This window comes from Mirounga angustirostris, unplaced genomic scaffold, assembly GCF_029215605.1.
Source record: "Mirounga angustirostris isolate CCGP_5_RB_7025 unplaced genomic scaffold, mMirAng1.0.hap1 SCAF_13, whole genome shotgun sequence".
In the NCBI taxonomy this organism is placed as follows: Eukaryota; Metazoa; Chordata; class Mammalia; order Carnivora; family Phocidae; genus Mirounga; species Mirounga angustirostris.
Window position 1 is genome coordinate 95017930 of NW_026991721.1, and position 27921 is coordinate 95045850.

The following is a 27921-nucleotide window of genomic DNA, read 5'->3' on the forward strand; positions in this document are numbered from 1 at the left end:
GGGCTCTGGTATGAAGGCAGAAGGAGGCAGCCAGAGAGCCCCGATGCTTATTCAGGCTGGGGAGAGGAGCCGAGTGGAGGGGCGAGCGAGGCTCCGGCAGCGCAGGGGAGCCCGGGGAGGCGGCGGCGCGCGGCGGAGCCAGTGGCCGGACATGCCCCGGACCCGGGGCCGCTGCACCACTGCCGCCGCCCGGAGCCAGCCGGCCGGACGCCCGCACGCCTGGGTCCCCCGGCGCCGCGCCGCCCGGGGGCTGCGACCCGGACCCTCGGCGTCTGACCAACAATAAGCGCCCAGACAGCCCCCTCCCCGCCCCGCGCCCGCCGTCCCCGCGGGCCTCGGAGAAAGTGAAAGGAGGAGGCGAAGGAAGGGAGGAAGGAAGGAAGGAAGGAAGCAAGGAAGGAAGGAAGGGAGGAGGAGCAGGAGCCGGAGCCGTGAGGTTCGGGGCCGAGACCCCAGCCCCGAGCCCCGGGCCAGGCGGGTGTGCACGCTCTCCCGCCGCTGTCCGGCGCCCACGACCATGCTCGGCGGTTGGGAGGCAGGAACCCAGGCGCCCAGCGACCCCCGGAGACCTTCTCCCGGGCCGGGCTGGTATTGAGATCAAGGCGTCCAGGATCAAAAGATCACCGCCTGCCCGCCCCCCTCCGCACCTCCAACTGGCAAGCCGGAGGACCCCAGTCCAGTCACCGACCCTGACCTGGTCATGGCGTCCAGCTCCGGCCTGGCGTGAGGACCCCCGACCCGCGCGAGGTGAGGGGTGGGCTGGGGCCGAGGGCGAAAGTCATGCCAGGCAGGCAGAGGCTCGAGGAGGGAGATCCAGTTTGAACTGGGGAGGGGGAACACAGTCTGATTGTCTGCTGCCCTCTGGCACGCACCCCCAGGCTGTTTAAAGGGTGGGGGACGCCCCCAGGGTTAGTGGTGGCTACTCTTGGGCCCCCAGTCAGGTTGGCAGCCCCAGAGCTCAGGGGGGAGGGCTTAGGGGCAGCCAGGGGACCCTGCCACCCTAGCAGAGAGAACAAGGCCGGCCTTGGGCCAGCTGGAGCAGCAACCCTGCCCTGGGGGCTTCTGGGAGATGTAGTCCCCCTCCCAGGCTCACCAACCTCTTGGGTCTCAGCACCCCAGCACTCCTTCCCTGGCTAATGGGAGCCTCCAGAAGGAGGTGCATTAGGATTGGGGATTGCTGGGGTTACCCTCTGCCCCCAAGCAGTGCCTAGGAGCAGGAGGGGCTGTGACTGGAGGAGTCTCCCCGGCCAAGGATTCTCAGTGCTGTGGGCTTGGCTGGGGGGGTGGGGCAGTCACACAGTTCCTTGGAGGTGTCCCTGCACTGCTAAGGGGAGGCTCCCCCTGCCTTGGTCCGGGGGAGCTCTTGGAGGAGGAATATGAGGAAGAGAAGTGAGACTTAAACCTTCTTGCTTGTCTGGAGTATGTCCTATTCCTGGGCTGCTGGAATTTGGTTTCAGGAGACACTGAAGTCTACTCTCCCCTTCTCCCTCCGGGTTGCTGAGAACGAGAGTGTCCCTCACAGTCTGGGAGTCTGGAGGGTGTCTCTCTGGAGCAGTGAAGCCAGGATCTGCTTCTGTCTGTCTGTCCAGCCTCCTTCCTTCCGGGTTTTTCTGACACCCCTCCTCCCGCCTCCTTGAGTCTGTCTGCTGCTTGGGGTGTGTGTCTGTGTCGGGGCCGGGCCGGGGCCAGGGCGAGGGTGGGGGGGTGGGCTCTGCTGCCGGGAGGAAAAGTGTTGCTCTGGGAGAGGTGAGCTGGGCATGTGACTGAGCCTTGGGATAGGGGCTCAGGGCCCACTTGATCTTTGGCCTTGGTTTCCTGTTTTACTTAGGAAAGCTGTCTTCACACTGTATCTGCTGGAATCCTACTGATGCCTCTGGGCAGCGCTCTGATTATGACCTCCAGGGTGGGTGGGCTTCCACTCCTCTTGTTCTCCCCACTCCTCAGCCTCTCCAGAGAGCAGCCACTTCTGTGGGGCCTGGCTTATCTGCTGCTCCCTAGCACAGTCTTGCCTTCTCTGGGTCAGGACCACGATTTCATGGCCCCAGGGGAAGAGCATGATCAGGCCCTGTCTTTCTGGTACCATCTATAAGGTGCCTGGTGCTAGAAGCCTCAGGATGCAGTGAGAATGGGCCAGGAAGGTGAGGGGTAAGGGAAATCTGGTAGAGAAGGAAGGTGCTGCCTCCCCTAGGTGATCAGGCTCCTTGGCCTTGGAGAACCACGCCTGGAAGGCCAGGTTCTAGCCACCTCCCTCTAGAGGTTCTCTGCCTACCTGTATTGCTCCTGATTAGGGGTGGGGGTGCGGGGGAAGTTTAATGTTTGAAAGGGCACTGGTTAGGGGTAGAATACCTATAATCTTCCATCCAGGGTAACTCTTGTGCTTGGGATAACAGGGGCCCCATGGCTAGAGATGGGTTCTGGAGGTCCATGTGGAGGTTCAAAATGAGTCTCTAATTCCTGGAGTTGAGGGTCAAGGTGGGAAGAGATTACAGAGTCCTGAAGAAGGATTGGTGGTACACAGAAATCTGGGACTAGCACAACAGCGGTAGTGTGGGGCCTAGTGAACTTGCTTATTGAATCTGTGCTGGGCACCCATGCCTCTGTCTGGGTCCTTCCTGGGTTAAGCTTCTGGGTACCTGGGTTAAGCAGAAGCCCTGGGCTGGAGACTCAGCGTCCCTGAACACGCAGGGCAGTAGCCTTCTGGGCAGAGACCTAGTGGGTGGCAGTGTCGACTCAGCAAGGGCTGGAATGCCTGGCACCTGCTTTAGATTAAAGGAGATGCCTGCAAAGGGGGGGATGCTGGCCTGTGGGGGAGTGGCTGGGATGGAGCTCCGCATAGCCCAGGAGTGGGGTGGAAGAAAAGGACCAGGGTTGCAGGTAGCAGCCGCTCTGGCAAGAGTGGAAGGAGCCAGCACTCACCCAGCTCTGCAGCCCCTCCTCCAGGGAGTCTAAGACCCGAGCTGGGGGCACCCCCACACTGGCTCTGGCGCCACAGGCTGAACTTCTGCCCCAGTGCCCAGAGGATGGGGCAGCTGCGGGGAGCCAGGGTGTCTGAGTGTCCAGGCTTCCCAGGACTTCCCAGAAAAGCCTGCAAGGAGGTGGGGGGCACTTTGGGTTCTTGTCCTGATGCCATGTTTACTCAACCTGGGGCTCCTTGGTTGCTGGTGGTGAGGCACCCCCAAGAGCCTGGGTACCCAGGGGTGATGGGGAAATGGCATCCCTTCCTTGTGCCAGGAGCCCTGGGCACTGCCCGGGTGCTGACCTGGGGGGAGGGGACAGAGGGGGATGGCAGCGTGGGAAAGTGGGCAGCCGTGGGAGCCAAGCGGGTACAGGCTGGGTGCCGCGGGCAGGGAGACTCTGCCAGGCCTGCTCTCCCTGGGGTGGGGCTGGCTGTTCCAGGGACTGGCTCAACCTGTTGAGCGCCTCGCTGCTGCAGCTTGGCATCTGTGCCCCTGCCTGCCAGCCCTGGCAGCTGCCCACCATAGCCACACTGGAGGGGCTGCCCCCAGGGATCTGGGAAAAGGAGGCTTCGGGTGGCCAAGGGGCCAGGATGGGTCTGGTAGAGGCTCATCCAGAGAGTGCTAAGTTTCCTCAGGTCCTGTCCTCTTAACTACCCAGAGCTGGGCTGGGGCCAGTTGGAGGGCTAGGTAGCCGGAGGCTAGGAGCTGAGGGGCTAGGTGGAGAAGGCCCCCATATTAGTGCTCTTGAGGTGCTGCATGTCGCTTGGATGGGCGGCCCTAAAGGCAGCCTGGAGTTACAGCCTGGAATTTCCTCTGCTGGGTGCCAGGGCCAGGCCTCCAGAGCCCCACCCCCAGCCTGGCCTGACCTCCCCTCCCTGGGAGAGAACTGCCTAGACTGTCCCTGGAGGTTGGGGGAGGGGCAGTAAGGGCATTCTGCTGCCCTGGGAGGGGAGGGGTGACTTCCTGGGTGTGGGGGTATGTTGTACTGCCTCAGTCTCCCCAAAGGCCCCCCTCCCAGGTGAAGAAGAGGGAAGCCCCTGGTTCCCAGGGAGCTGTCTCCCACCTTGCTCTGAGTATGGGGAGTCCTGGGTCCCACGGAGGATCTCTGAGCCCTGAGGGCCCTTGCTGTCCCCCCACCCCCTCAGACCCCTTAGTTTGGGGCCCATCTTGGGGCTCTGCTAGCTGGTGGAGAAGGGGAGCCGGGGTGCTACTCTGTAGGGGAGAAGGTGTTGACCACCGCCCATATATGGGGGAAGCAGGCACAGGCAGCTTCCCTCTTCCTCTCCTGAGGGGAAGGGCGGCCTCCCCTGCCTTCTTTCTTTTTCATTCAGTGGCCAAAGCAGAGTCCTCTCCTTCTTTGCCTCCTTTCCACCCCAGGCCCTTCCTGCTTGTCCCTGGACCTCCTCCCCCTCCTAACCTTGGTGTCTCGTCTAGGCTCCCCTCCCTGGGGGGCTGAGATTCCCTCTGTCCCACCCCCTCCCCCAAAGGGCTGGTGGCCCTGTGCTGGTCTGTCTTCCCCTCCCCCTTACTCTCCACCCCCAGCTTCAGCTGGGAATGGCCCTGAATCCAGCATTTCCAGCATTTCGAAACCAAGATTGTTTTGAAATCCCTGAGTACTTCTCCACCCCCCTCTGACTCCCCTCCTCCCCACTAGCCCAGAACTTAGTCCTCTAATCTGACCTCACGCTGTGCATTGCCAGGGTCTGTGTGTGTGAGTTTGAGTGCTAACATTCAGCCACGTGCATATGACTGTGTGTGTGTGTGTGTGCGTGCGCGCGTGCAAGCCAGTGTGCATGTGTATCCCAGTGTGGGTGCATCTTCTGTCTATGAGCAGTTCTGTGTGACTGGCCTATGTCTTTTGTGATTCTGGAGCTCTCCTCATTCTCTGGGAGCATGGCAGCCTCTATGGGTCTTGAGGCATTCTTAGGGAGTTTGGGGTTATTTTTAGGAGATAGATGTCTTGGATGTATATCTTTGGGAATCGTGTCTGTGTCTCAGTTGCACATCCCGGGGAATGTCTCTGAGGAGTGTGTATGCCCGGGGTTTTGTCTCTTTGATGAGTTTATGTGCGTGTGTGCTCTGCTCCTGTTTCTGCTTCTCTCCTCCTCCCTTTGAGTATGTCTGGTGTGTGTAGTCATAGGTCTCCCTGCAGCAACCTGGGACATGGAGTCCTCTGTCCCTTGATAGGGAGGTTTCCTGGAGTGGGGCCAAGGCTTCTGGCAGTTCCATGGTCCTTGGAGAGAAAGTGGTGGAAGGGGGAGACTTTGGGATAAACTGTCCCCCCTGGGCTGGGCTCTCTTCCTCTGCCTCTCACAGACACCCAACAGCTTGAGGGGTCCCAACACCCTCTTCTTGACCTCATGATACAGTGGTGGCTGACCATAGAGAGGCTAGTGCCCTAAAGGAAGGGCGAGGAAAGGGAGTTAACCCTCCACCCCAGTCATTCGCTTCACTGGGGATGAGGAACAGGCCAGCCACATCAGACCTGGGAGCTTGGCGGCTCATTTAAGATTCAGGAAAGTTGACTTCTCTAGCTAGGGGCAGACAGCAAAACAAGACAAGACATTCACATTTCCAGTCTTCACAGAAGACAGACGGGGCTGGAATCCTAAGGGGGTGATGTTCCACCCCAGAAATATGAGGCATTTGGGGTGGGGCCAGCTGCCATGGTAGCCTGGATCCTGGGAAGTCCTTCATGTTTAATTTCATTCTGCAGTTAGACAGTGTTCTGCAGTGGGGGAGGATGCTGGGGGGGGGGTGCATTTTTGTTTTTTGTTTGTTTGTTGCCAAAGTGAGGGTGGTGATAGCAGAGTTATGTTAGCATGGGATTCCGGCACTGGGACCCCTGATAATCTCACTATGACTCAGTTTCCCATCCTGGGGTCTCAGGCTCTAACTGAATGCTTTCCTCTAGAAGCACTTGGGTCAGATCAGTGAAGAAGAAGAAGAGGGCCCGGGCAGGGGCTGTTTGTAGGAGTCCAGGGCCTGTGGAGACAGCAGCAGGAGACAGGCAGAGGATAAGCTGTCCCTCCTCTCCCGCCCCCCCCCCCGCCCCCCCGCTGCCCGTGGCCTCTGGTCCCAGTGGGAGGAAGGGAGGGCTAGAGGCACAGGTTGGTACAGTGCTCAGTGACCCAGCAAGGGGAGGGCTTTGGCAAGGAATTTTCAGTTTGTTTCTCAATCTCTGTCTCTGAGACACGCAAACACACGTCACTGCAGACACCTTCAGGAGATGAGCCTAGAAAAGTCACCCAAGTGGCGGTAGGGCAGGGCGCTACCAGATGGGGCTATGTGGAACCAGCTTCATTCTGGCAGAAGACACCCTGCACCTGCCCCCTTGAACTGGAAGTTGAGCCCAGCTGGAGGTCTCCTACCCAACTCCCCCATCCTGGGCCCAGGATTAACACAGGCTGCACAGGGTTAAGTCTGGTTGGCAGGGACACCCCGCTGCCCCCAGTGCAGAGAGAGAGAGGGAGGGGTGGTTAGCAGCTTGCTCTAGTTGGCGTCTCTCCCAGAATTCTTCGGAAAAGAACTCCCCTTTGACCCCCAGTACAAACTGAGCCCAGCCACCAGCCTCCCTCCTGCCTGCCTGTGGGAGCTTCACCCAGCCCCCCGTCCTACTGAACTGCTAAGCCAGATCCTCTCACCCCAGGCCGGTGGGGACTCTGTGTCTTTGGGGGATGAGGGGTGTAGCCAAAGGGACCACACAGGGACGTGGGAGAGGCACCATTCTTTTCTCTGACATAGGATAGCCCTGGGGCTGGCTGGCACTGAAAGCCAGGGTCCTCCGGTCTCCCCATCCATCCCTTCCCCCAGGACCTCAGGCCAGGTCATGGGAGTCATTGGCCCCGCCTCTCTCTCTCTCAGGCATCTTCCAGTGCCTTCTCCTTTCCTGCTTCCAGGATAGGGAGGGGGAGCAGTGTGGTGCAGCAGCTGGGTCAGGCCTGGCTCCCAGCCAATCCACAGAAGTCCTGGAGTGTGTGTTTGGGGGGGTGGTGTCCGAGTAGCTCAGAGACTTCCTGGAGCTGCAGGCTGTGTGTGTGTGTATACACGTTTATGTGGTGTACATGTTGGGGGAGGGACTGGGGTTCTGGGAGGAGCAGGGGCCTAGATTGCTGGCTTGGGGCTTCTAGCTGTGACCCTCTCTCCACAGGGAGCCCCCTTCCCAGACCACACCCTTGAGCCTGAGCCCGTCACACAGTACTCCCGAGGTGAGAGCTCCCTGTGCTTTTGTGTGCCCTCCGCAGCCTTCTCGCTGCTCTCATCTGCCAGTCTCCTGCTTGGCTTTTTGTCTTGGGCGCCCTCCTCCTGGCTTTCTGCCCCCACTTCTCCTTTCATTCTTCTGCCCCCAGAGGAGGGGAGCGAACCGCCTTACAACCTGCAACCTGGGGCGTGGGGGTGGGGCAGGAAGGGTTAAAGCGCCGCTCCAGTGAAAGTCCCTGGCCCTTTCTGAGCTGGAATCTTTCCCGGCTGGGAGGTGGGGAGCTCCTGCCCAATCACCCCTGGAGGGCAAGGTACGGTTTCCTGGTCATCCCAAGTACTTGCCCCGCTCTGTCCTGGCTTTGGCCTCCGCCGGCTGAGTCAAAGCCAGGGTGGCTACCAGCCGCCGTAATGTGGTTTCTGCCCTGGCCTTAGACACACACACTCTCTCTCTCTCTCTCTCTCTGTCCCTTTCTCCCTCTCTCCCTCTCCCTCTCCCTCCTGCCACCCCCCTCCTTCCCTCCCTCCCCTCCTTCCTTACTTAGCAACAACTCCCTGAATTCACAACAAACACGCCTGTAGGCTCCTGGGCCGACTAGGGAAAGCTGCCGAAGGCTGAGGACTGGGAGGAGGCACGTCTCTTAGACTGTCCTCGGGAGGGAGGGGCTTCTAATCCCCCCACCCTCCTTCCCTGGCCGGAGGCCACTACCCCTCAGGGACGGGGAGGAAGTCGTCCTGCTTCCAACTCAGGCAATGAAAAAAGTGGGGAGCAGTGACAGGTGTGGCTGAGCAGGTGTGGGGGCAGGGGCTGGACTCCACCCTTCCCTAGTGAGTCCCACTTGACCTTTGACCCCCACCTGGGGAGTGAGAGGGGCGGCAGACTCCTCTCCAGCAGCCGCCCCCCCCACTGTCTCTCTCAGCAGGGACCCTGTGTTGTTGTCATGGTAACTTGCCTGGCTCCCTTCCGACAATTAGGGACCAGGATGGGTGAGGACGTAGCGGATTGGGGGTGGGTAGGACTGGGGGCTCCCCCGGAGAACTTTGCTCTCAGGGCATCTGTGCTGAGGGGGCGGGGGGTGGTGCCCTCTCTTTGATCTCTTCCCTGGGCAGGAACTCTGGCCTCTAGCCAGGACCTGGGGCACATCGGCCCTGGAGGGAGTGTATGTGGAATGAGTGAGGGGCACCATGAGAGATCGTCAGAGCACAGAGGGCTGATTCAGGGTGAACTGGTCTCACAAACTGGTTAGGAACCCAATTGCTGGCATGTCTGGGTTCAAATCCCGGCTCTTCTCATTCTGGACTGTGTAACTTCAGCAAGTTACTTAACTTCCCTGTGCCTTAAAGTGGGGGATCATAAAAGTACTTTCGTGTAGAAGCTGTTGTGAGGATTAAATTAGATCCTGCGTGTGTAGCATTCAGGGCAGGCTGATGCGATGGAATAAATGCTCAGTAGCAGGTAGAGAGCCTCCTCTTCGCTCCTAGCCATCACTTTCTGCAGGGACTCCTAACACCACTCCCGGGGGGCTTTGGCAGGGAAGAACTGATGGCGGTGGGAGGACTGGGGGTGGGGTGGGGTGGGGTGGGGACAACCTTTCCAGTACTTCAGACTCCTAGATTCTAAGACCCTTCCAGACTCACTTTCTCGCTGCCTCAGTCTCCCCACTGTTGGAGCCAGCTGACATCTTGGTTGCAGGTTCACCAAATAGCCATAGGCCCGCAGAGGGGCCTGGGGGGACTTAGGACATGTCCCTCCCCGTCTGCCGGCACTTCTCAGGCTGAGCTCTCCCTCCCCCAGGCTGCTGGCTCAGATCAACTTTAGCACCCCTCCCACCATTCCATCCCTGCTGCTCTGTTCTTTCACCAGGCTGAACGCAACATTCTGTCCTTAAATGGCTTAACTGGCTGCCTCCTCTCCTTCCTGGCCTAAGGGGTCAGGGACCTTCCTTGGGGAGAACAGTGGCAGTGTGGAGCTGTGACATGGATGGCAGCTGTTAGGGTTGCCCCAGGGTCCAGGGTCCCCTGGATTCCCTGTACCCTCTGCCTGGGCATTTTCCCCGAGTGTGGCAGAGCAGTGCCCAGACCTGTGATATGTATAGAAGCCCAGATGGGCATGCCTGGCACCTGCCACACACAAATGGGCAGGGAGGAGGCATCCTGAAGCCCAGAGGAGGGGTGGGGTCATATCAGCATCCACAGTGGCCAGAGGACTCTTTTCGTGGGCGGCATGGTAAGTGTGGGCAGTGCTGGAAAGAGTTCTGCTTCAGCCCTGTGTGCCCCTGGGACAGGGTGAGTGCCGAGGGACACCGGTGAGCAGGGCTCCTGAAGGTCCTGGCATGGGGGATGGGATAATACAGGAGCTGAGGCTTGGGAACCTCTGGATGAGGAGCCCAGGAGTGGACAGCAGGGATGGGGTGCCCACAACTAGGGGAGCTCTGCAGACAGGTGGTTTGGATCTTCTGGGGGAGTGATTATCCAAATCTCAGGGGAAAGTGGATTATAAGATGTGGCAGAAGTGTCTGGGATCCCAGGGCTCCTGTGTCTGAGACCTGGGCTTGGCTGGCAGGTAGCTTCTCTGGCCTGGTACCAAGATGGGTGGGCTGGAGCCCCTGGCTCTATGCATCCTCTCTTTCTGGAACCAGAGAGGACACTTCCCTTCTATGGGCCTGAAAGTGAGGGCTCAGGGTTGGCCTGGGCCATGCCTCACTGCTGTGCTGGCCATGCCGCCTAGGCCCGGCCCCTGGGGCCTGTTCCTTGGGCAGGCTGGGGCTATTTTTGGGATCGGGCTGGGGCTCTGGGGCTGGTTTCAGATGTTCCAATGTGAACAGGAGAAAATGGGAACAGATGGCTGGGGGGGTCCTGCTGGGAGCAGGTTATTTTTAGGGCCTTGTTAACCCTTTGGGGGCTTGTGGAGCCACCCTGAGAGGGACAGCCCTCTCCAGTTGAGAAGAGGATAGGTCTTCTCCCTGGACCCCTGCTTTCTAGAACTTCCTGCGCCAGTAGCTTGTCTTGCCCTCTCAGACCCTTCCCTCTTTAAGAACGTGCGTGGCAAGAAAGTAGGCTCCAGCTTCCTCCAGCCCAAACCCTGCAGGAGTCTGCCAAGGGGCCAGGCGGGGAGAGGGCTGCCTGGCTGGGGGAATGCGGGCCACTGTTGACGGGAAACCCCCTTTCACTTGCCTCCTGAGGTTTTGAGACTCACACCTGAAGCTAAGAGAGTGGAACCCAGCTTTCTGGGTTCACACTCTGGGTTCAAGTGTATGTCAGTAAAGTTAGTGATGCCCAGGGGAGAGCTAGCTGAGGGAGTTGGCCTCTTCTAGGAGGACAGAGGAAGAGCCAAGTCTTTGTACTCGGTACCCCTTATATGATGTCCATGGGCCCCATTCCCTTGGATACTCCAAGGACAAATGCCCACCTTTATTTCCCAAATGCCCACAAATCGGGGGGGGGGGGGCAGGCAGGGGGTAAAGAAGGGGACATCATGGCCAGAGGTGGTTTCTTGAGGGCTGAGTATGTCGTAGGCATTCTGTGAGATGGTTTCACTGAGTATCTCACCCTATACGTTTACCCTCGCTTTGGAGATGAGGAAACAGGCTCAGAGGGACAAGTCCCCCAGCTCAGACAGGGCGGGATATGATTGGCACCTCGTCTGCCTGACTGCCCACCCAGCCCTCATTGCACTGCCCGTGTCCCAACCCCAGGAGGTGAGGCTGCTGGGGCAGGATTTCCTCAGGGAGCAGGTTTCTGGAATGAGTGTGGGAAAGGAGGCCTGGGGGCAGGGGACCCTGCCTGTCCCTGGTCTCACAATCCCCTAAGCCCTTCTTGCCTGAGGGTGCCAGCATGGACACCAGAAACCCCGTTTGGCCTTCCTGTCTTCCCTGCGGGAGGATCACAGGCACGCATCCTGTCTCTCAGCCCCCACCCCCAGCCCGTCCTGGCCCACAGGCCCCTGCTTCCTGCAGGGTCACAGGCCGCCTGCGTGTCAATGTGGGCAGAGCTGGAGGGCCCTCCAGGTGCTGCCAGGGGTCTGGGCCGGGCAGGCGAGGTGAGGGGGCTGGGAGGACGTGTCTGCCGCTGGTGGTACCTGGGGGAGCGCCGGGCGTTGGGTGAGGTCCCGCCCCGTGGTGCGCTGGCGGGCTGTGCCAGCAGTCTGCCCAACTCCAGGCCTCCCACAATGGCCCCATTGTTCCCGGCCGCCAGGCAGTTTGGAGGAGGTTCCTAGGCCACCCCTACCCACCCCCCCAAACAGGGGCCAGATTAACCCCTTGGAGGACAGGCCAGGTGAGGGCCCACAGGGAGCCACCCTGCCCATTCCTCCCTGCGGGGACTCCAGGCTTTGGGAAGTCACCTTCCGCCCACGTGTACCCAGCGACAGGACCACTCCAGAGACTGGGGTCTCCCACCTAGACCCTCTCCCGTCCCCACCGTGATGCAGGTGCCAGGGGCAGGAAGTGCCAGTGGGGTGGCAGGAGGAGACCAGATATATTTGGGCCGGTGGGGCTAATTCCAGCCACCACCGCCTGCCCTACTGGCTCCTGAGCGCCTTTCCTTCCTGTGAAACCAGAGCTGGGTTGGGCCTAGCTCAGGATTTCGGTGGATTTAAAGAGGCAGCACCATCCCTGCCAGCCTGGCTTCCTCTCCCCCTCCCCAGGTAGGGTCTGGGGCAGAGAGAGGACTGAAAAGAACTTCTGGCTCTTGCCTTGCCCTGGGCTAACCCTGGGCCCTTGCCCTGGTTGGGGGTACCAGGCTCTTGGCAGCTCCTCTCTCCCAGAGCTTTGGGTGGGTGGGGTGGGCGGGGGTGGGCTGTGGTTTCCTGTGTTGGCTGTTTGTGCCTGGCCCAGAGTGCCCGCCGCCTGCCTGGGCTTCCTGCCCTGTCTTGTTTCCTTGTGCCCCCCACCCTCTCTTCCCCCTCCCCCCCGAGGGAGGGAGCAGCCAGGGATTGGGCAGCAGCCTTTGGGGGCACCCCACTGCCAAGGCATGACTGTGTCCCAAGGCCTGGACACATTGGCACTGGCTGAGGGAGCCAAGTGAGGTGACTTCAAGCTTGTCTAGGCCTTGTCACTTGTCTTGCAGACTCCAGAGGGGACAGTGGGCCCCAGAATGGGCAGAACCCCCCCTTCTCCCCAGAAGCACCTTGTTCAGAGACCCCAGACTAGAGTAGTCTGGGACTAGGAGTCCCCACATAACTGCAGGACTGGGGTTGCCTGACATCACCCTGGGGCTGCAGGTGGGGTGAGGTGGTTTGTCAACCAGACAAAATTGTTGATTTGCATGGTCTCCTTTGGCAAGAGGTGGGGTGGGGGGAAGTGGGGAGAGCTGCTAGGAACCAGGGCGAGGAGAAGGCCTCTGAGCCTGTGAGTCCCCACGTAGAGGGTCCCAGAGCAATACCTTGGTCCTTGAGCAGATTTCCTGCTGGGCTATGAATCCTTGACCTCCCCACTGGGCTGAGTCACCACCTCAGGAAGAGGAAGTGACCTGGGTGGTAGAGGAGAGCTTCTAGGGACCAAGTCCTGACACCCAGGAGAAAAGGGCCCCGGCCCTTGTTGTCTTGGGAGCTGCACCTCCTTGAGCCAGGGGACAATAATCCCACCCCCATGGCTCCAGGAGGGCCCTCACAGCCCATTTCCTCTCTAGAGGTGTCTGCCCACCGTACTGGGGAGCATGGAGCCTCCAAACCATTTTCTCACTGCCTCTCCTGGGTGGTTTTGAGCTAGGCAATGAGGCCGGTGAGCCAGCTGGTGAACCAAGCAGGGGCTCCCGGGGCGGGGGGCAGCTGGAAATAGGCGGGTTGCCACCGGCGTGTGAATGCACGTTACACCTGTGGCAGTTCTCTGTTGAGCATCCACTGAAGGCATCCGTGGAAGCCTTCCTGATCTCCCTCGCCCCACCGAGGTCAGGTCCACCGGCTCCCCCCAAACCCCCCAGGGAAGACCATGGGGAAGCAGCTGATCTCAGGCTCTTGTCTCAACAGCCTCCTGGCCTGTACTCCTGACCATTTGCTCAGGTGACTCTTGAAGCCTTTTTGTGAGCACAAGTCGCCACTCCCCACCCTACTCTCTAAGAGGGAACCCCAGCAATGGGCCCAGAGTCCCATGCCTTTCCTTTCACTCATCCCAGGGGTTCCTGCTCGGGTGCTGGGAAGCCCCCTTCTTCACTCACTGGTGAAAAACTGCACCCACCAGGAATTAGCCTCCCCCATCCCCAGGCCGTCCAGGTGTCTTCGGGGGTGCCCTGAATGTGTAGAGGAGGAGGGGGGTCTTTGGGAGCCGGGGCAAACTTCTGAGGGGTAGGGGGAAGGTGTGAGATGGGAAAGTCCTGACTCATCTGTGCTTGACTCAGCTCGCCCTGCGGCCCGGTGGGAACGAGGGGGTGGAGTCGGAGAGGGGAGGGCCACTCCAAGATTCTTCTGGGGAGGAGCCCTGGTCAGACTGGGGACGCCGGAGAGGACTAATTTCCTAACAGCCCCATTCCAAATTATTACAGGTCCCAAGATTTGAAGCTGTAAACACAGGAGGTAGTGGGTGCCCCTTGCCCTGCCCCTCTGCCCCACAGGGGGCGGGCCCCGTGGCTGGAAGCCCACCTCTCTGGTGCAGGCTCAGATGAGAGACACTGCAGTGCGGGCAAACACCCCAGGAATGGTCACATGACCCAGGGGCACGTCGCTCCCTTTTCCCACACCTCAGTTTCTTCCTGGTGAAATGGGGATAATAATACTGTCCCTTCAGGTGGTGGGTAGTTTTGAGGACCCGCGCGGTGGTGAAGGTGAGAACTTGAGTGAGACGCGTCAGCCACAGGCCTGTCCCTAAGCCCAGGTCCCTCTCCAGCCCAGCTCTTAACTGCTTCTGCTCTAACCTGTTGCAGGAGATGGGGGCTGGCCGAGGGAGGCTTCCCCGCCGGGCCCTGGACTTTGGAACCTTCCCCTGAGGAGCCTCTCTTCCCAGAGGCAGAGCTAGAGCAGGGAAGGCCAATATGCCTGAGGTTAATTTAGGGTTAGACTTCCACAGGGCCGGGGCAGGGGGGTGGGGGGGGAGGTGGGGAGCTCGCCTCCAGGTCCAGCCCAGCCTCCAGCAGCCCTGCTGGGAGCGGCGAGAGTGCGCACCCGTGTCTGGCTGGGCCGATCACGAGGGCGAGGCTGGGCCCAAGTCTCCTCCCCTCCCCCACCCCGATCGGTGGGGCGGGGGAGGGCAGGGCCGGGCAGGGGGCGGTTGGGTGAGGCTTCTGTGTTTGTGTGAGTCTCTTGGTGTATCTCCGGCCCCGCGTGTCTGTGTGTGCGCGCGCGTGTTCCTTTGTCACTACCAGGCTCAACTTTCTCCGGTTCCCTTGTGGTCGGGCCTCAGTCTTTTCATCCGCTCAATGAGTCGGCGCGCTCCCTCTCTGCCGTCGGGCAGCCTGGGCGTCTGCGGGGGCCCCAGGCCGACTCCGTGCTCCTGCTTGGGCCAGCGCCTCCCTCGCCCTCCAGCACACCTCCGCGGGTCGGCGTGGGCGCGCCTCTAGTTTCCTGGGGTCCGTGCGTGTCTTTGTCTCCCCGTCCACGTGTGAGCTGTGAGTGTGTGTGAGTCAGAGTTCGGTGCTTGTGGGTCTCGGAGCCCCTGCCAGGCGGCGCCCAGCGCTAGGCCGAACCTCCGCTCGCCGCCGCCGCCCGCGCCCCGCCCCGCCCCTCGCCGCACTTGGCCGGGTGTCTGTCCGTGCGGCGCGTGCGGGGCCCGGCGAGGCACGCTGCAGTCCTGTCCGTCTCCCGCTCCCTCGCTCGCTCGCTGGCTCCCTCGCTCGCTCTGCCTCTCCGCTCGGGCTCTGCCGAAGGGGGCGGGGTGGGGTGCAGGGGCGGGGGGGGAGGGGAGGCTCCTGCATTCTTGCGGTCGGGGAAGGAATCTGAGCCAGCGTTACTGGTCTCCAGAAGAGCCCAGCTGCAGCCCCGGGGCCCCGCCAGGCCTCTCGCTGCCCGCCCGGGCCTGCTGGAATGGGCACGGGCTAGGCCTCGAGCTGGGGGCGGGGCGGGGCATTGCCCCTACCCCGGCCGCCTCCGCGCCGGGGGGCGCCCGGGGGGCGGGGCGTGAGGAGTTCCCCACCCGGGGTGAGGGGCGTGCCTGGGAGCGGGAGTCCCCCAGGGGGCCAGAGCAGACCTGACGGCCGCCCCACGCGGGCGCCTTTGCAACCTATCCTTTTAGTGATTTCTGCCTCTGCGGCCCGGGGGGGTGGGCCTGCTAGAGACTGCAAGCTCCCTGAGGGTAAGGTGCGGGAGGGATGGGGATACAATCGGCCTCTAGGATAGAGACCCCACCTAGTAGTCCTCCCTTTCCATTCCCACCTTACCCTGTCTAGCTCCCTAGTCCCAGGGCTGTTGGGTCCTCCCTTCTCCCCTCCCCGTCTTACACCCCCTCCCCAAGTCACAAGTTTTCTCTTTGGGGCTTGTTGCTGCAGTCCGTGCTCCAGTACCGAGTACCTGGCTGGGCCCTGGGCACGCACAGGGGCCGTAGCCCCACTGTGTGTGGGAGCCATGAGGATCCTGGCTAACAAGACAAGGTGTGTGGGTGTCGTGGAGGGCGGGAAGTGTGTGTGTGGAGTGCGGGGAAGGGAAGGGCCCAGTGATCATGGGGCTGAGCTGTGCTGGCTTGGGGAGTGAGCCCTATGGGCACTTGGCTTCCAAGGCCACCGGTGGGCTAAAGGGGGGGTCAGAATGGGAAGGCCTGCCCTGAGGCAGGAGCCCACAGCCTTAATGCCTGGGCCCAGGGGACAGAGGGCACTGGCAATCAGCTATGCCTGCTGGTCTAGTCCCTTCCAGCCCTTGCCTCCTAGAAAGCCGTTTGAGCAGACCCCTGCCCACCCCACTGTCGGGTCCAGTGGCGCCCTCTGGCCTCAGTCTAGCTGGGGTGGGAGCCGGAGGGAGGGGCGGTGCCTGCCTCCCTCCCCTTCCCCAGGAGAAGCCGGCAGACAGGGCCAGGCGGCAGCCGCAGGCCAGCAGAGCTGAAATAAATCTGAGCTGGTGTGGAATGAGGGGGGATAAATATCCTCTCCCGTGATGTGATCTTTCCAGCGGCTATTAATAGGTCTCCGGGGAGGGGGAGGCGGTGGGGGGAGCGGGCTGGAGCTTAAAGGGCCCGCAGCCTAGGCTGCAGGAATCCTTGGCTTCCAGCTTCGCTCCAGTCGGCTCCACACACCGCTCCCCTCCCCCTTTCCTCCTGCTCCTGCCTGCCTGCCAGGCCTGCCGGTGGACCCCCTTCAGGCTTTCCCCTCCTGCTCTGAGGAGCTGTCTGGACCAGTGGGTACCACCCTCCAGTGTGCTTGTCCCCACGTCCCCAGGGGAATGGGGCTGGGGCATGAGCAGTGACCCTCAGGTCCTGTGCCCCTTACCTGCTGGTGTTGGGGCACATGAAAGTTGAGGATTAGGACCTTGGAAGGAGACTGGAGACAGCAAACCCTAAAAGAGAGGTTGTTCAAGTGTTGGTCAGGTGCTAGGGGAGGGGAGTTGGCCTGGAGGAGGTGCGCAGTCTGATGGATGTTGGGGGTGGGGGTGGATTCTGCCACCCAAGGACCTGGTTTCCACTTGAATTGTGGGGTCTGAGAGGTGGAGAGGGTTGCCCTATCTTCACTCCCAAGGTGGAGAAAAGGCATCAGCCCTTGTCTGAGGAACCACAGAGGGAGATAGGGAATAGCTGGTGGTCTTAAGATGTTCCTTGGCCCCCACCTCCACTACCATTAGGTGAGGCAGGGTGGGGGCAGTTAAAATGCAGGCACGCTAGGCCCCTAGCAAGATTAACCTTTCATGTTTCTCCCACCTTGTCCCAGGTTACCCCACCCCAGGAGGAGAGAAGCTCCAGGGAGCCCGCCGCTGTCCCCGCGCGGCCACTGCCCCCCAGCCCCAGCCAAGCCAATGCACCCAGAAAATAAGTTGACCAATCATGGCAAGACAGGGAATGGCGGGGCCCAGTCCCAGCACCAGAATGTGAACCAAGGACCCACCTGCAACCTGGGCCCGAAGGGCGTGGGGGCGGGGAGCCATGGGGCCAAGGCCAACCAGATCTCACCCAGCAACTCAAGTCTGAAGAACCCCCAGGCAGGGGTGCCCCCTTTCAGCTCGCTCAAGGGCAAGGTGAAGAGGGAGCGGAGCGTGTCTGTGGACTCTGGAGAGCAGCGAGAGGCTGGGACCCCATCCTTGGATTCAGAGGCCAAAGGTACCCCATTTCCTGATCCCCAAGACCCCGACATATTCCAGTCCAAGGCCCAAGCTTGCTGCCCCCCTTGCCTTATCCGTGTCCCTTGCTCCTCTCCAGCATTGGTGCAGGGTCACCTTTCTCTTACCCGCATTATACCCATCGACTTGGTCATTCTCTCAGGAGTAGGGGTGGCCAGGGTGGGGACTTCTCATCCTTAGGTGCCACCCACGGAGGGGCCACACAGCGTGATGGGGCTTCCGGTCAGCCTTATTCCTCTCAAGAGGGGGAGAGGGAGGTGCTCTGGGGTGAGGAGCAGACCCACACACCTCTTAGGAACCTCCTGGCGTCCCAGCTGGTGGGAGCCTTTGAGCGGGCTTTGGGGCCTGGAAGGGTAGCAGTGGCTTCCCCTCCCTCACCGCCCCCCCCCAGCCCTAATTAGAACCAGTTGTGGTTGGGGATTATGCTGTACTTGGTGCTGGGTGGGGGAAGGGAGACAGGCAGTGGGGCTGGAGAGAGAAATCAGAAACAAATGGTGTGGTGGGGGCCAAGGGTTGGCAAAGTGCCCGCCGTGGCCTGGGCAGTGCCCTCTTGGGGTGGGGCATCTGAGGGAATGGGCCCATGGAGACCCTGGCTGTAGGGGGACAGGGCCTCTGGGCACTCACTCTGACCCGTGCCCGCTCTGTCCTGGCTGGGCAGAGGTGGCTCCCCGGAGTAAGCGGCGGTGTGTGCTGGAGCGGAAGCAGCCCTACAGTGGGGACGAATGGTGCTCAGGACCCGACAGCGAGGAGGACGACAAGCCCATTGGGGCCACCCACAGTGAGTGCCCATTGATGCCAGGATCTTGTGGCCCATGGTGCCCCCAGGGGATGGCGGCCCTGGGGGAGCCTCCCTCTCCTCACTTAGGGCTTTAGAGCGCTGAGTCTGAGCGAGGAGCAGGGGTGAGGAGCCCAGGCTACTTCTTTCCTGTCTCACCTGTCGCTCTGTCCCTCCCTGTGCCGTGACAGCTTAGCCCCTGCCTTCCAGGTGCTCAGTGGCCCCCTCTTCCGAGGGACAGAGGTGATGTGGGGTGGCCCTTCCTGGCCACACCGCCTACACCTCCTCCCATGAATTCTTGGCCTCTGCTGCCACCTACTGGTCAGTGGAGGGAGGGTGGCGAGGGTCCTGCATCCCTGGGAGCCAGACTGTTGGCTCAGCCTCGCAAAGTCTGGCTAAGCCTGGCTGTGTCTCTGGCCCCCTTCCCCAACCTCTAATTGACTCCTGGCAAGTGCCTAGCGTGCTTCACCAGGATGAGGAGTGGGTGTGGGTGGATGCCCACTCCTCTCATTCTTTTATTGATCAGAGTGTATTTGGGCCTTGCTCAAGTGATGGGGAGAACCTGACGCTCTCCTGCCCTTGAGAAGCCCACACACATTTACTGGGTGATTTCCCTCAAAGCTTACATCTCTTGGAGGGGAGAGACGACTCAGTGCAGACCGAACTAGCCAGAGAAGGAAGCCAACTGAGCAGATGTTTGTGGGAGGAGCGGACCACGTCCCTGGAGGTGGGGCGCGCAGGCTGGGACTTTAAAGGTCCTCTGGTCCCAGGTGCCCCCCCCCAGGGGACTGGCGGTCTATGAGCCTCACTGAACCCGTCAGTGTTAGATGGGGGTGGTCACTGCCTCCCAGGACCCACAGCCCCCCACCACCCCAGTTCGCTTTTATAACATTAGACCGCCAGGATGTAGAAACGTTGGAAGAAACAGGGAAATACGAAGGAGAAGGTGCTAACATCCCGTCCCCAGCACTAAGGCATCCATTGCTCCTGTTTCCGTTGTACTTGCCATTACGTTCTCGAAGAGTTCTTAGTCTGGGGCAGTCCGATGCAGCGACTTATAGCATGGACTCTACAGTCAGACCACTGGTTTATATCCTGGATCTTCCGTTTACTATTTGTGTGAATTTGGGAAAGGGTCCCAGTTTCATCCATAGAAATGGACTTCTTCACAGGTTTGGTGTGAGAAGTAAATGAATCCATACGCGTCACACTTAGAACACTGTTAGTTTTTATTACTGTTCTTGTACTAGAAAGTTCCTTATCCGAATAAAGCCTGCCTCCTTCCCCTAACTTGTACCTGGGAGTCCTAGCTCTGTGTGTGGAGTATGCACCTTCCTCTTCCCAGGACAGCCCTCATACACGGAGGCCAGCTCTCAGGCCCCCTCTGCCCCCAAAGCTTTTGGCTCTGTTATTTTTTGTAAAATTTGTTTCTCTTGGCATGGGAATGGGTCCGCTGACTTACCTAGTCCCGTTAATGACCGCGCGTAGATCTTTTTGAGACTCGGGCTTAGAATCCACTTTTTGACCATGGAACAAACTTCACTCAGTGCTCAGGGTGGTCAGTCTATCCTGGGAGGGCACCCACTATGCCAGCCTTCTCTAACTCTGTTTTCTAAGGATTTTTTTCGTTGGCGACATGGTTCTGAAGTTGCTGTAAAAATAGATTTCTTTGACCTGCCCTGCTGTGCAGAGCAGGGAGTTAGTGTTTCCATTTTATAGACGAAGCAACGGAGGCTTAAAGTGATGAGCTGTCTTGTTCATAAGGGCACAAAGTCCGTTAGTTGTGAGCTAGAATGCAAAACCATTCATCGTTTGACTCATCAATCTGTGCAGCCTCTTGGCCTTCTCCCCTCACCTGGTCAGAGCATTCGCGGGTACACACACACCCACACACACCCCGTCGTGCGTGGGCTCAAAGCAGGGCTTTGGAGTCCCTGCCCAGGTTCAAACCCCGGCTTGGCACTGACAGGCTGTGTCACCGTGGGTGAGAAACGGCACCCTTCCAGAGTTGTTTCCTCCTCTCTAAAGCAGAGTATAGGACACCTTCCTCCCAGGGATGTTGTGGTCAGATGGGATCACGTCTATGAGTGTCCTTCAAGATGCCAGGCACAGGGGAGCCTGTTTGTAAGGGTCACATTTCCCCTCTCCTGCATCTCCCTAGGGTCCCCACAATTTCCATCCGGGTCGAAGACTGGTCTAGGGCAAGTAAGTGTGGACACCAGACACGTACCACCAGAGTGGGACAACAGATCGCCCGGCCGGCCTGAGCCTGTCTATCCCTGGGCATCTCTGGAATGGGGCGGTGGGGAGCACCAGCTGGCTCTCTTTTCTGAATCTGGGCCGCTTACTGGGTTTCTCTCCTCTCTCGTGCAGACTGTAATGTAGCAGACCCAGCCATGGCGGCCCCACAGCTGGGTCCTGGCCAAGCCGCCCAACTGCCCCTCAGCGAGAGCAGCGCTCCGGGACCCCCCCATGGGCCGCCGCCGGGCCTTCGGCCCGACGCCCCTGGGGGCGGGGGTGGGGGTGTCCCCGGAAAGCCTCCCTCACAGTACGTGTATGTCTTCACCACCCACCTGGCCAACACGTAAGTGCCTCAGGGCGGGCCTCCGTTTACCCGGCACCCCTCAGCCTGGGGTCCTGAGTGTTCCGTCTGCAGGGGGCCAGGGCTCAGTTGGGGTGGGTCGGGTGAGGGCAAGGGTTCCCTCCTGCCCCCCTCCCTGAGCTGTTCGTGCCTGCCCCTTCTGTGCAGGGCTGCCGAGGCCGTGCTGCAGGGCCGGGCTGACTCCATCCTCGCCTACCACCAGCAGAACGTGCCCCGGGCCAAGCTGGACCAGGTGAGTGTGGCGCCTCTGAGGACGGTCGGGTGGCTTGGCCGGTGCCTCCCCTTCCCTGTCTCACGCTCTGCCTCTGTCCCCCCACAGACCCCGAAAGTGCCACCTACCCCAGAGCCGCTACCCTTAAGCACGCCGTCAGCAGGCACCCCGCAGTCCCAGCCACCTCCACTGCCGCCGCCGCCGCCCCCGGCCCCCGGCAGCGCTCCGCCCGCACTGCCGTCTGAGGGTCCCCCCGAGGACGCCAGTCAGGACCTGACCCCCAACTCGGTGGGAGCAGCCAGCACAGGCGGTGGCACTGGGGGCACCCACCCTAACACCCCGACGGCCGCCACCACCACCAACCCGCTGCCTCCTGGAGGAGACCCCAGCAGTGCCCCCGGCCCTGCCCTGCTCGGGGACGCTGCCCCCCCAGGAAACGGGCAGCGGAGCCTGGTGGGCTCTGAAGGCCTGTCCAAGGAGCAGCTGGAGCACCGGGAGCGTTCCCTCCAGACGCTTCGAGACATTGAGCGGCTATTGCTCCGCAGCGGGGAGACCGAGCCCTTCCTCAAGGGACCCCCGGGAGGAGCCGGCGAGGGGGGACCACCAGCACAAGCCCCTCCTGCCCCCCAGCAGGCCCCCACGGCCCCTCCCAGTGGGCTGAAAAAGTACGAGGAGCCCTTGCAGTCTATGATTTCACAGACGCAGAGCCTGGGGGGCCCCCCGCTGGAGCACGAAGTGCCTGGCCACCCCCCAGGCGGGGACATGGGGCAGCAGATGAACATGATGATGCAGAGGCTGGGCCAGGACAGCCTGACGCCGGAGCAGGTGGCCTGGCGCAAGCTGCAGGAAGAGTACTATGAGGAGAAGCGGCGGAAGGAGGAGCAGATCGGGCTGCACGGGGGCCGCCCTCTGCAGGACATGATGGGCATGGGGGGCATGATGGTGAGGGGGCCCCCGCCTCCCTACCACAGCAAGCCTGGGGATCAGTGGCCCCCCGGCATGGGTGCACAGCTGCGAGGGCCCATGGATGTCCAAGATCCCATGCAGCTCCGGGGCGGACCTCCTTTTCCCGGCCCCCGTTTCCCAGGCAACCAGATGCAACGGGTGCCTGGCTTTGGAGGCATGCAGGGTATGACCATGGAGGTGCCCATGAATGCCATGCAGAGGCCCGTGAGGCCGGGTATGGGCTGGACCGAAGACTTACCCCCCATGGGGGGGCCCAGCAATTTTGCCCAGAACGCTGTGCCCTACCCGGGCGGGCAGGCTGAAGCAGAGCGATTCATGACCCCTCGGGTCCGGGAGGAGCTGCTGCGGCACCAGCTGCTGGAGAAGCGGTCTATGGGCATGCAGCGCCCCCTGGGCATGGCAGGCAGTGCCATGGGGCAGGGCATGGAGATGGAGCGGATGATGCAGGCACACCGGCAGATGGATCCAGCCATATTTCCTGGGCAGATGGCTGGTGGCGAGGGCCTGGCGGGCACTCCCATGGGCATGGAGTTTGGTGGAGGCCGGGGCCTCTTGAGTCCCCCCATGGGGCAGTCTGGGCTGAGAGAGGTGGACCCCCCCATGGGGCCAGGCAACCTCAACATGAACATGAATGTGAACATGAACATGAACATGAACTTGAACGTCCAGATGACCCCACAGCAGCAGATGCTGATGTCACAGAAGATGCGGGGCCCAGGGGACATGATGGGGCCGCAGGGCCTCAGTCCTGAAGAGATGGCCCGGGTGCGGGCCCAGAACAGCAGTGGCATGATGGGTGGCCCACAGAAGATGCTCATGCCCTCTCAGTTCCCCAACCAGGGCCAGCAGGGATTCTCTGGGGGCCAGGGGCCCTACCAAGCCATGCCCCAGGACATGGGCAATACTCAAGACATGTTCAGTCCCGACCAGAGCTCAATGCCCATGGGCAACGTGGGCACCACCCGGCTCAGCCACATGCCCCTGCCCCCTGCATCTAATCCTCCGGGGTCCGTGCATTCAGCCCCCAACCGGGGGCTGGGCAGACGGCCCTCAGACCTCACCATCAGTATTAATCAGATGGGCTCGCCAGGCATGGGGCACCTGAAGTCGCCCACCCTTAGCCAGGTGCACTCGCCCCTGGTCACCTCACCCTCCGCCAACCTCAAGTCACCCCAGACTCCCTCACAGATGGTGCCCTTGCCTTCGGCCAACCCTCCAGGACCTCTCAAGTCGCCGCAGGTCCTCAGCTCCTCCCTCAGTGTCCGTTCGCCCACTGGCTCGCCCAGCAGGCTCAAGTCTCCTTCCGTGGCGGTGCCTTCTCCCGGCTGGGTCGCCTCGCCCAAGACCGCCATGCCCAGCCCTGGGGTCCCCCAGAACAAGCAGCCGCCTCTCAACATGAACTCTTCCACCACCCTGGGCAGCATAGAACAGGGTGAGTCAGCTGGGCCAGGCCGGTGGGGGGTGGGGTGGAGACTGGACGCTGGCCCTGGGAATCTCCAGGGGGATGGGGAGGGGTGTTCTTGCCGGGGCAGGCGAGCGCGTGAAGGCATCCACACCGGGTGCAGAGGTGGATGGCTCTGCTTGAGGGGCACATGGCAGCAGCTGAGCGTGAGCTCCCACAGGGAGTGCCATGGGGCTCTCCCAGGCATTTGGAGGGGTTCACACTTGGGCTCTCTCCACTGTCTGGGGGCCCCGAGGCTGCAGGAACTGCTCAAAGACGGGTGGGCGAGAGTGGTAATGGGTTGAGCAGGACAGTGGAGTAGAGGTGTGCCTGGAGGAGTCAGGAGATTTGGGAGCTGGCCTCTCCCTAACCCACCATGTGAGCAGCCAAACTCGCCTTCCCCTCCCCAGTCACCCCCCGCTCTTTCTGTCTCCCCGCTTCTGTAGGTGCCCTCCCGCCTAGCGGCCCCCGGAGCAACTCCTCAGCGCCTCCCGCCAACCCTCCCAGCGGCCTCATGAACCCCAGCCTGCCATTCACTTCCTCCCCAGACCCCACGCCTTCCCAGAACCCCCTGTCACTGATGATGTCCCAGATGTCCAAGTACGCCATGCCCAGCTCCACCCCGCTCTACCACAACGCCATCAAGACCATCGCCACCTCCGACGACGAGCTGCTGCCCGACCGGCCCCTGCTCCCCCCTCCACCACCGCCGCAGGGCTCTGGGCCAGGTGCGAGGCAGGAGGGCCGCAGGGAGAAGAGCTGGTGTGGGCACCGGGCATGAGAAGAGTTGCCACGGCCAGCAGTCACTCCTGTGGTTACGCTGGCTCTCATGTGCTCCCAGCGGGCCCTGGGAGTGGGGGGGTGATGTCCCGGGTCAGGTTCCCACTTCTCATGTAGCGAAACCAAGCCCAGGGCGCCCGAGTGGCCTTCCTGACATCCAGTGAGTGATGTGCCTACGGCAAACTGGGCCAGAACTCGGGTCTCTTGGCTTCTAACCTGAATGCCTGAAGTCCATGCCCCTGCAGCCAGCACAGGCCCGTGGTGGAGGCCCTCACCCCTCCTGGCATGAGCCTGGCTGGGGAGTGGGGAAGAACTGAGTCCTGCAGCCTCCCCCAGCTGGGTGCACACAGCTCCTGACCCCCTTCTCTCTCTCCCCACAGGGATCAGCAATAACCAGCCCAACCAGATGCACCTGAACTCAGCTGCTGCCCAGAGCCCCATGGGCATGAACCTGCCAGGCCAGCAGCCCCTGTCCCATGAACCCCCACCTACTATGTTGCCCTCTCCTACCCCTCTGGGGTCTAACATTCCACTGCACCCCAATGCGCAGGGGACAGGAGGGCCCCCTCAAAACTCCATGATGCTGCCTCCAGGGGGCCCAGACTCCCTGAATGCCCCCTGTGGCCCTGTGCCCGGCTCCTCCCAGATGATGCCCTTCCCCCCTCGGCTCCAGCAGCCCCATGGTGCCATGGCCCCCAGCGGCGGTGGGGGCGGGGGGCCTGGCCTGCAGCAGCACTACCCTTCGGGCATGCCCCTGCCCCCAGAGGACCTGCCTAGCCAGCCGCCGGGCCCCATGCCCCCTCAGCAGCACCTGATGGGCAAAGGCATGGCTGGGCGCATGGGCGACGCCTACCCCCCAGGCGTGCTCCCTGGGGTGGCATCAGTGCTGAATGACCCCGAGCTGAGCGAGGTGATCCGGCCCACCCCGACGGGGATCCCTGAGTTCGACTTATCGAGGATCATCCCCTCTGAGAAGCCAAGCAGCACCCTCCAATACTTCCCCAAGAGCGAGAACCAGCCCCCCAAGGCCCAGCCCCCCAATCTGCATCTCATGAACCTGCAGAATATGATGGCGGAGCAGACCCCCTCACGGCCCCCCAACCTCCCGGGCCAGCAGGGCGTCCAGCGGGGTCTCAACATGTCCATGTGCCACCCCGGACAGATGTCCTTGCTGGGCAGGACAGGTGTGCCCCCACAGCAGGGCATGGTGCCCCACGGCCTGCACCAGGGAGTCATGTCCCCGCCACAAGGCCTCATGACCCAGCAGAATTTCATGCTGATGAAGCAACGGGGTGTGGGGGGTGAGGTCTACAGCCAGGCCCCCCACATGCTCTCCCCGCAGGGCTCCCTCATGGGCCCCCCGCCCCAGCAGAACCTCATGGTGTCCCACCCGCTGCGGCAACGCAGCGTGTCTCTGGACAGCCAGATGGGCTACCTCCCGGCGCCGGGCAGCATGGCCAACCTGCCCTTCTAGCGGTCCCCTGGGGCGGGGGGGGGGGGGGCTGGCGCTGGGGCGATACTGCAAATATGATAACCTTAAAAGAAGTTTCTTCCCCTCCAGTGTTGGGATGGCCTTGGGTCAGGGGGTGGGGTGGAGGGGGTGGGAGGGACTTGTGTGGGGAATGGCGTTTGTGGAAACCGGGTGTGCTGGCAGCTTCGGGGGGAAGTGGCAGGGCGGGGTGGGGGGTTTGGGATTGGGGTTCCATTTCGGCCGCAGGGACTGCCCCTCCCCCGCCCCTCCCCAGTCCCGTGGAGCCTCTCTCTCCCCTGGTTCTCGGCACCCCTCCCCCTCTTCAGCTCCGCGTTCAGAGTCCTGTTGCGGACCCCTGGTGGGGAGAATCCTGGGGGCAGAGCGGGCGGAGAGGAGAGGCCTCCGCACGCTGTCCCTTACCTTTCTGCGGCTGTCTCCTCCTCGGCCCTGTGTGTTGCTGGAGCTTCACTCTCCTCTTGGTTTCTCTGCTCCCACCCGTTTTTCCTTCTGTCTTTTCCTGCCTCATCCCCGCTGCCTGCTGATGTGGCTGACCCCCTCTCCCACCCCTCCCTGCAGGCGGCTGGCCAGGGGGGCAGGTGCCAACCTCAGCTGTAAATAGAGTGCTGCGCTTTCGTGCCGGTGTGTATGTGTCCTGTATCTGTGCTTTGATAGAAGTCGCAAAAAAGAAAAGTGAAAAGAAACCCTTCCCGCCCCGCCCCTTCTTCAAATTATTGCCCCTTTCCACTCCCCTGGACTCAGGACCACGCAGTCCGACACACGCACCCACTGTTTGCCGTGCCTCTGGGTCCGAAAGGACACCCTTCCGGCCCCTTCCTCAAATGGGGAACCGACAGATACCCCACACCTAGACGGAGGTCAGACCACCCAGGCTTCCACCTGGGGAGCCCCTTCCGGGCTGAGACACCCCCCCCCGCCCCCCCCAGAGCAGCCTGTCTGCTGCTGAATGAATGCAGGAGAATGTGTGCTCGGGCATGCATGCTCGCCCCACGCAGGTGACCCGTGACCCGGGGCCCTGGCTTCCCGGCTATGGATGTCTGGCGTCCCCTGCTGCTACACCTTAGCCAGAACTTGAAGTCCTTCCTCCCCAATGTGGGATGAGGGAAAGGAGGAGGGGGTGGAGGCTGTGCGGCCCCTTGAGCGGGGCCAGGGAGGCGCCGCACCGCGGCCCAGATGGTCCAGGGAACCCCCGGGCCCTGACTTTTCCAGGCACTGCTACCCACTTCTCACCAAAGGCGGAAGGAAAAGGGGTTGGCTAAGTAGATCTGTCTCCCTCCGGCCTCCACCCTTTGAGGATGGATTAGAGAAAGTGATGGAGAAGCACGGGGCATCCTACCTGCCCACTCACCGGCAAGGTCCCACTGCCCGGGGCTCAGGGCTCTGTGCCTGCCCAGGCCCGGGTGCAGCCACTGCCGACCCCCTCGCTTGCCCTGCTCTTTCCCAGAACTCCCCACCTGCCTCTGGTCAGAGCTGAAGCCATACAGACTCAGTGTTTTGCCCCCTTGGCCCCAGGAGTAAAACACTTCTCCTTTTCTCACTTCCTTTCCTGCCTCGTGAGGTGGCAGGGCAGTTCCCTGGCCTCTGCGCCCTGCCTCCAGGGCCAAGGGCCATTTCTAGACAAGGTGTCTTCTGCCATGGCCCCGTCCCCAGGCTTCCTGATCTGCAGGGTCTGGCCTTAACATTGGCAGCTGTGATACAAAGGGAATTTGCCCCACTTTTCCCAGTCTGGTGCTGTCCTCAGTCCACCGTCAGCCAGGTCAAGCGCTTCCTCTGGGGCTGGCTGGCTGCAGGCTCCTGCCTCCCCCAGCACCTCCCTGGGGCCCCCGGGGCCAGGGCCCCACCACCTGTGTTTGGGGGCCACCCGCCTTCCATCCTGCCAGGCGCTTTGCCCACCCTGCCTCAACCTGGGCCCTGGGCCCATGAGCCCCCCCGCCCCGACCCAAGACTCCCCAAACTGACTCTTAAGTGTTTCCTGCCCAGAGGAGAGAGGGGTCAGACCGCAAAGGGCCCAGTGTCCTCCCCGTTCTCCTCTTGCCCCATCTCCGCCACCCGACTAGCTTTCCAAGGTGAACTCCACAGGCCAGCCTACGTCCCTCCATCCATGGCCATACCCCCAGCCATTTTGTACCATTATATAAATATATATATATAAATATAAATATATAAATACAATATGTGAAGACATCTTCTTGGGTTTTATTTTGAAACAATTTTTAGGCTTGTTCCGGGGGTCTCTGTGCTGCCTGTACTGTAATTGACCTGTTTTATAGGTGCCTTTTTATTAAAAAGAGAAAATTAAAAATCCAACCTCTTGCCTTTT

The 27921-nt window shown here is 61.5% G+C and overlaps 1 protein-coding gene across 4 annotated transcripts; it reads left to right on the forward strand.

Annotated features, from left to right (window-relative positions):
* Positions 1-2: 2 nt before the first annotated feature.
* Positions 3-27908, forward strand: BCL9L (BCL9 like). Of its 4 annotated transcripts, XM_045894877.3 has the most exons (10): positions 3-747; positions 7108-7165; positions 15567-15668; positions 16932-17317; positions 17996-18115; positions 20486-20696; positions 20862-20946; positions 21034-23323; positions 23779-24060; positions 24493-27908. In XM_045894877.3, exons 3-10 carry the CDS (start codon positions 15643-15645, stop codon positions 25584-25586), a joined length of 4494 nt encoding a protein of 1497 aa, XP_045750833.1. In that variant the 5' UTR covers positions 3-747; positions 7108-7165; positions 15567-15642; the 3' UTR covers positions 25587-27908. The 4 variants fall into 4 exon arrangements, with proteins under 4 accessions (XP_045750833.1, XP_054368226.1, XP_045750835.1 ...); XM_054512251.2 differs by lacking the exon at positions 15567-15668; XM_045894879.3 differs by lacking the exon at positions 7108-7165.
* The last annotated feature ends 13 nt before the right edge of the window (positions 27909-27921 follow it).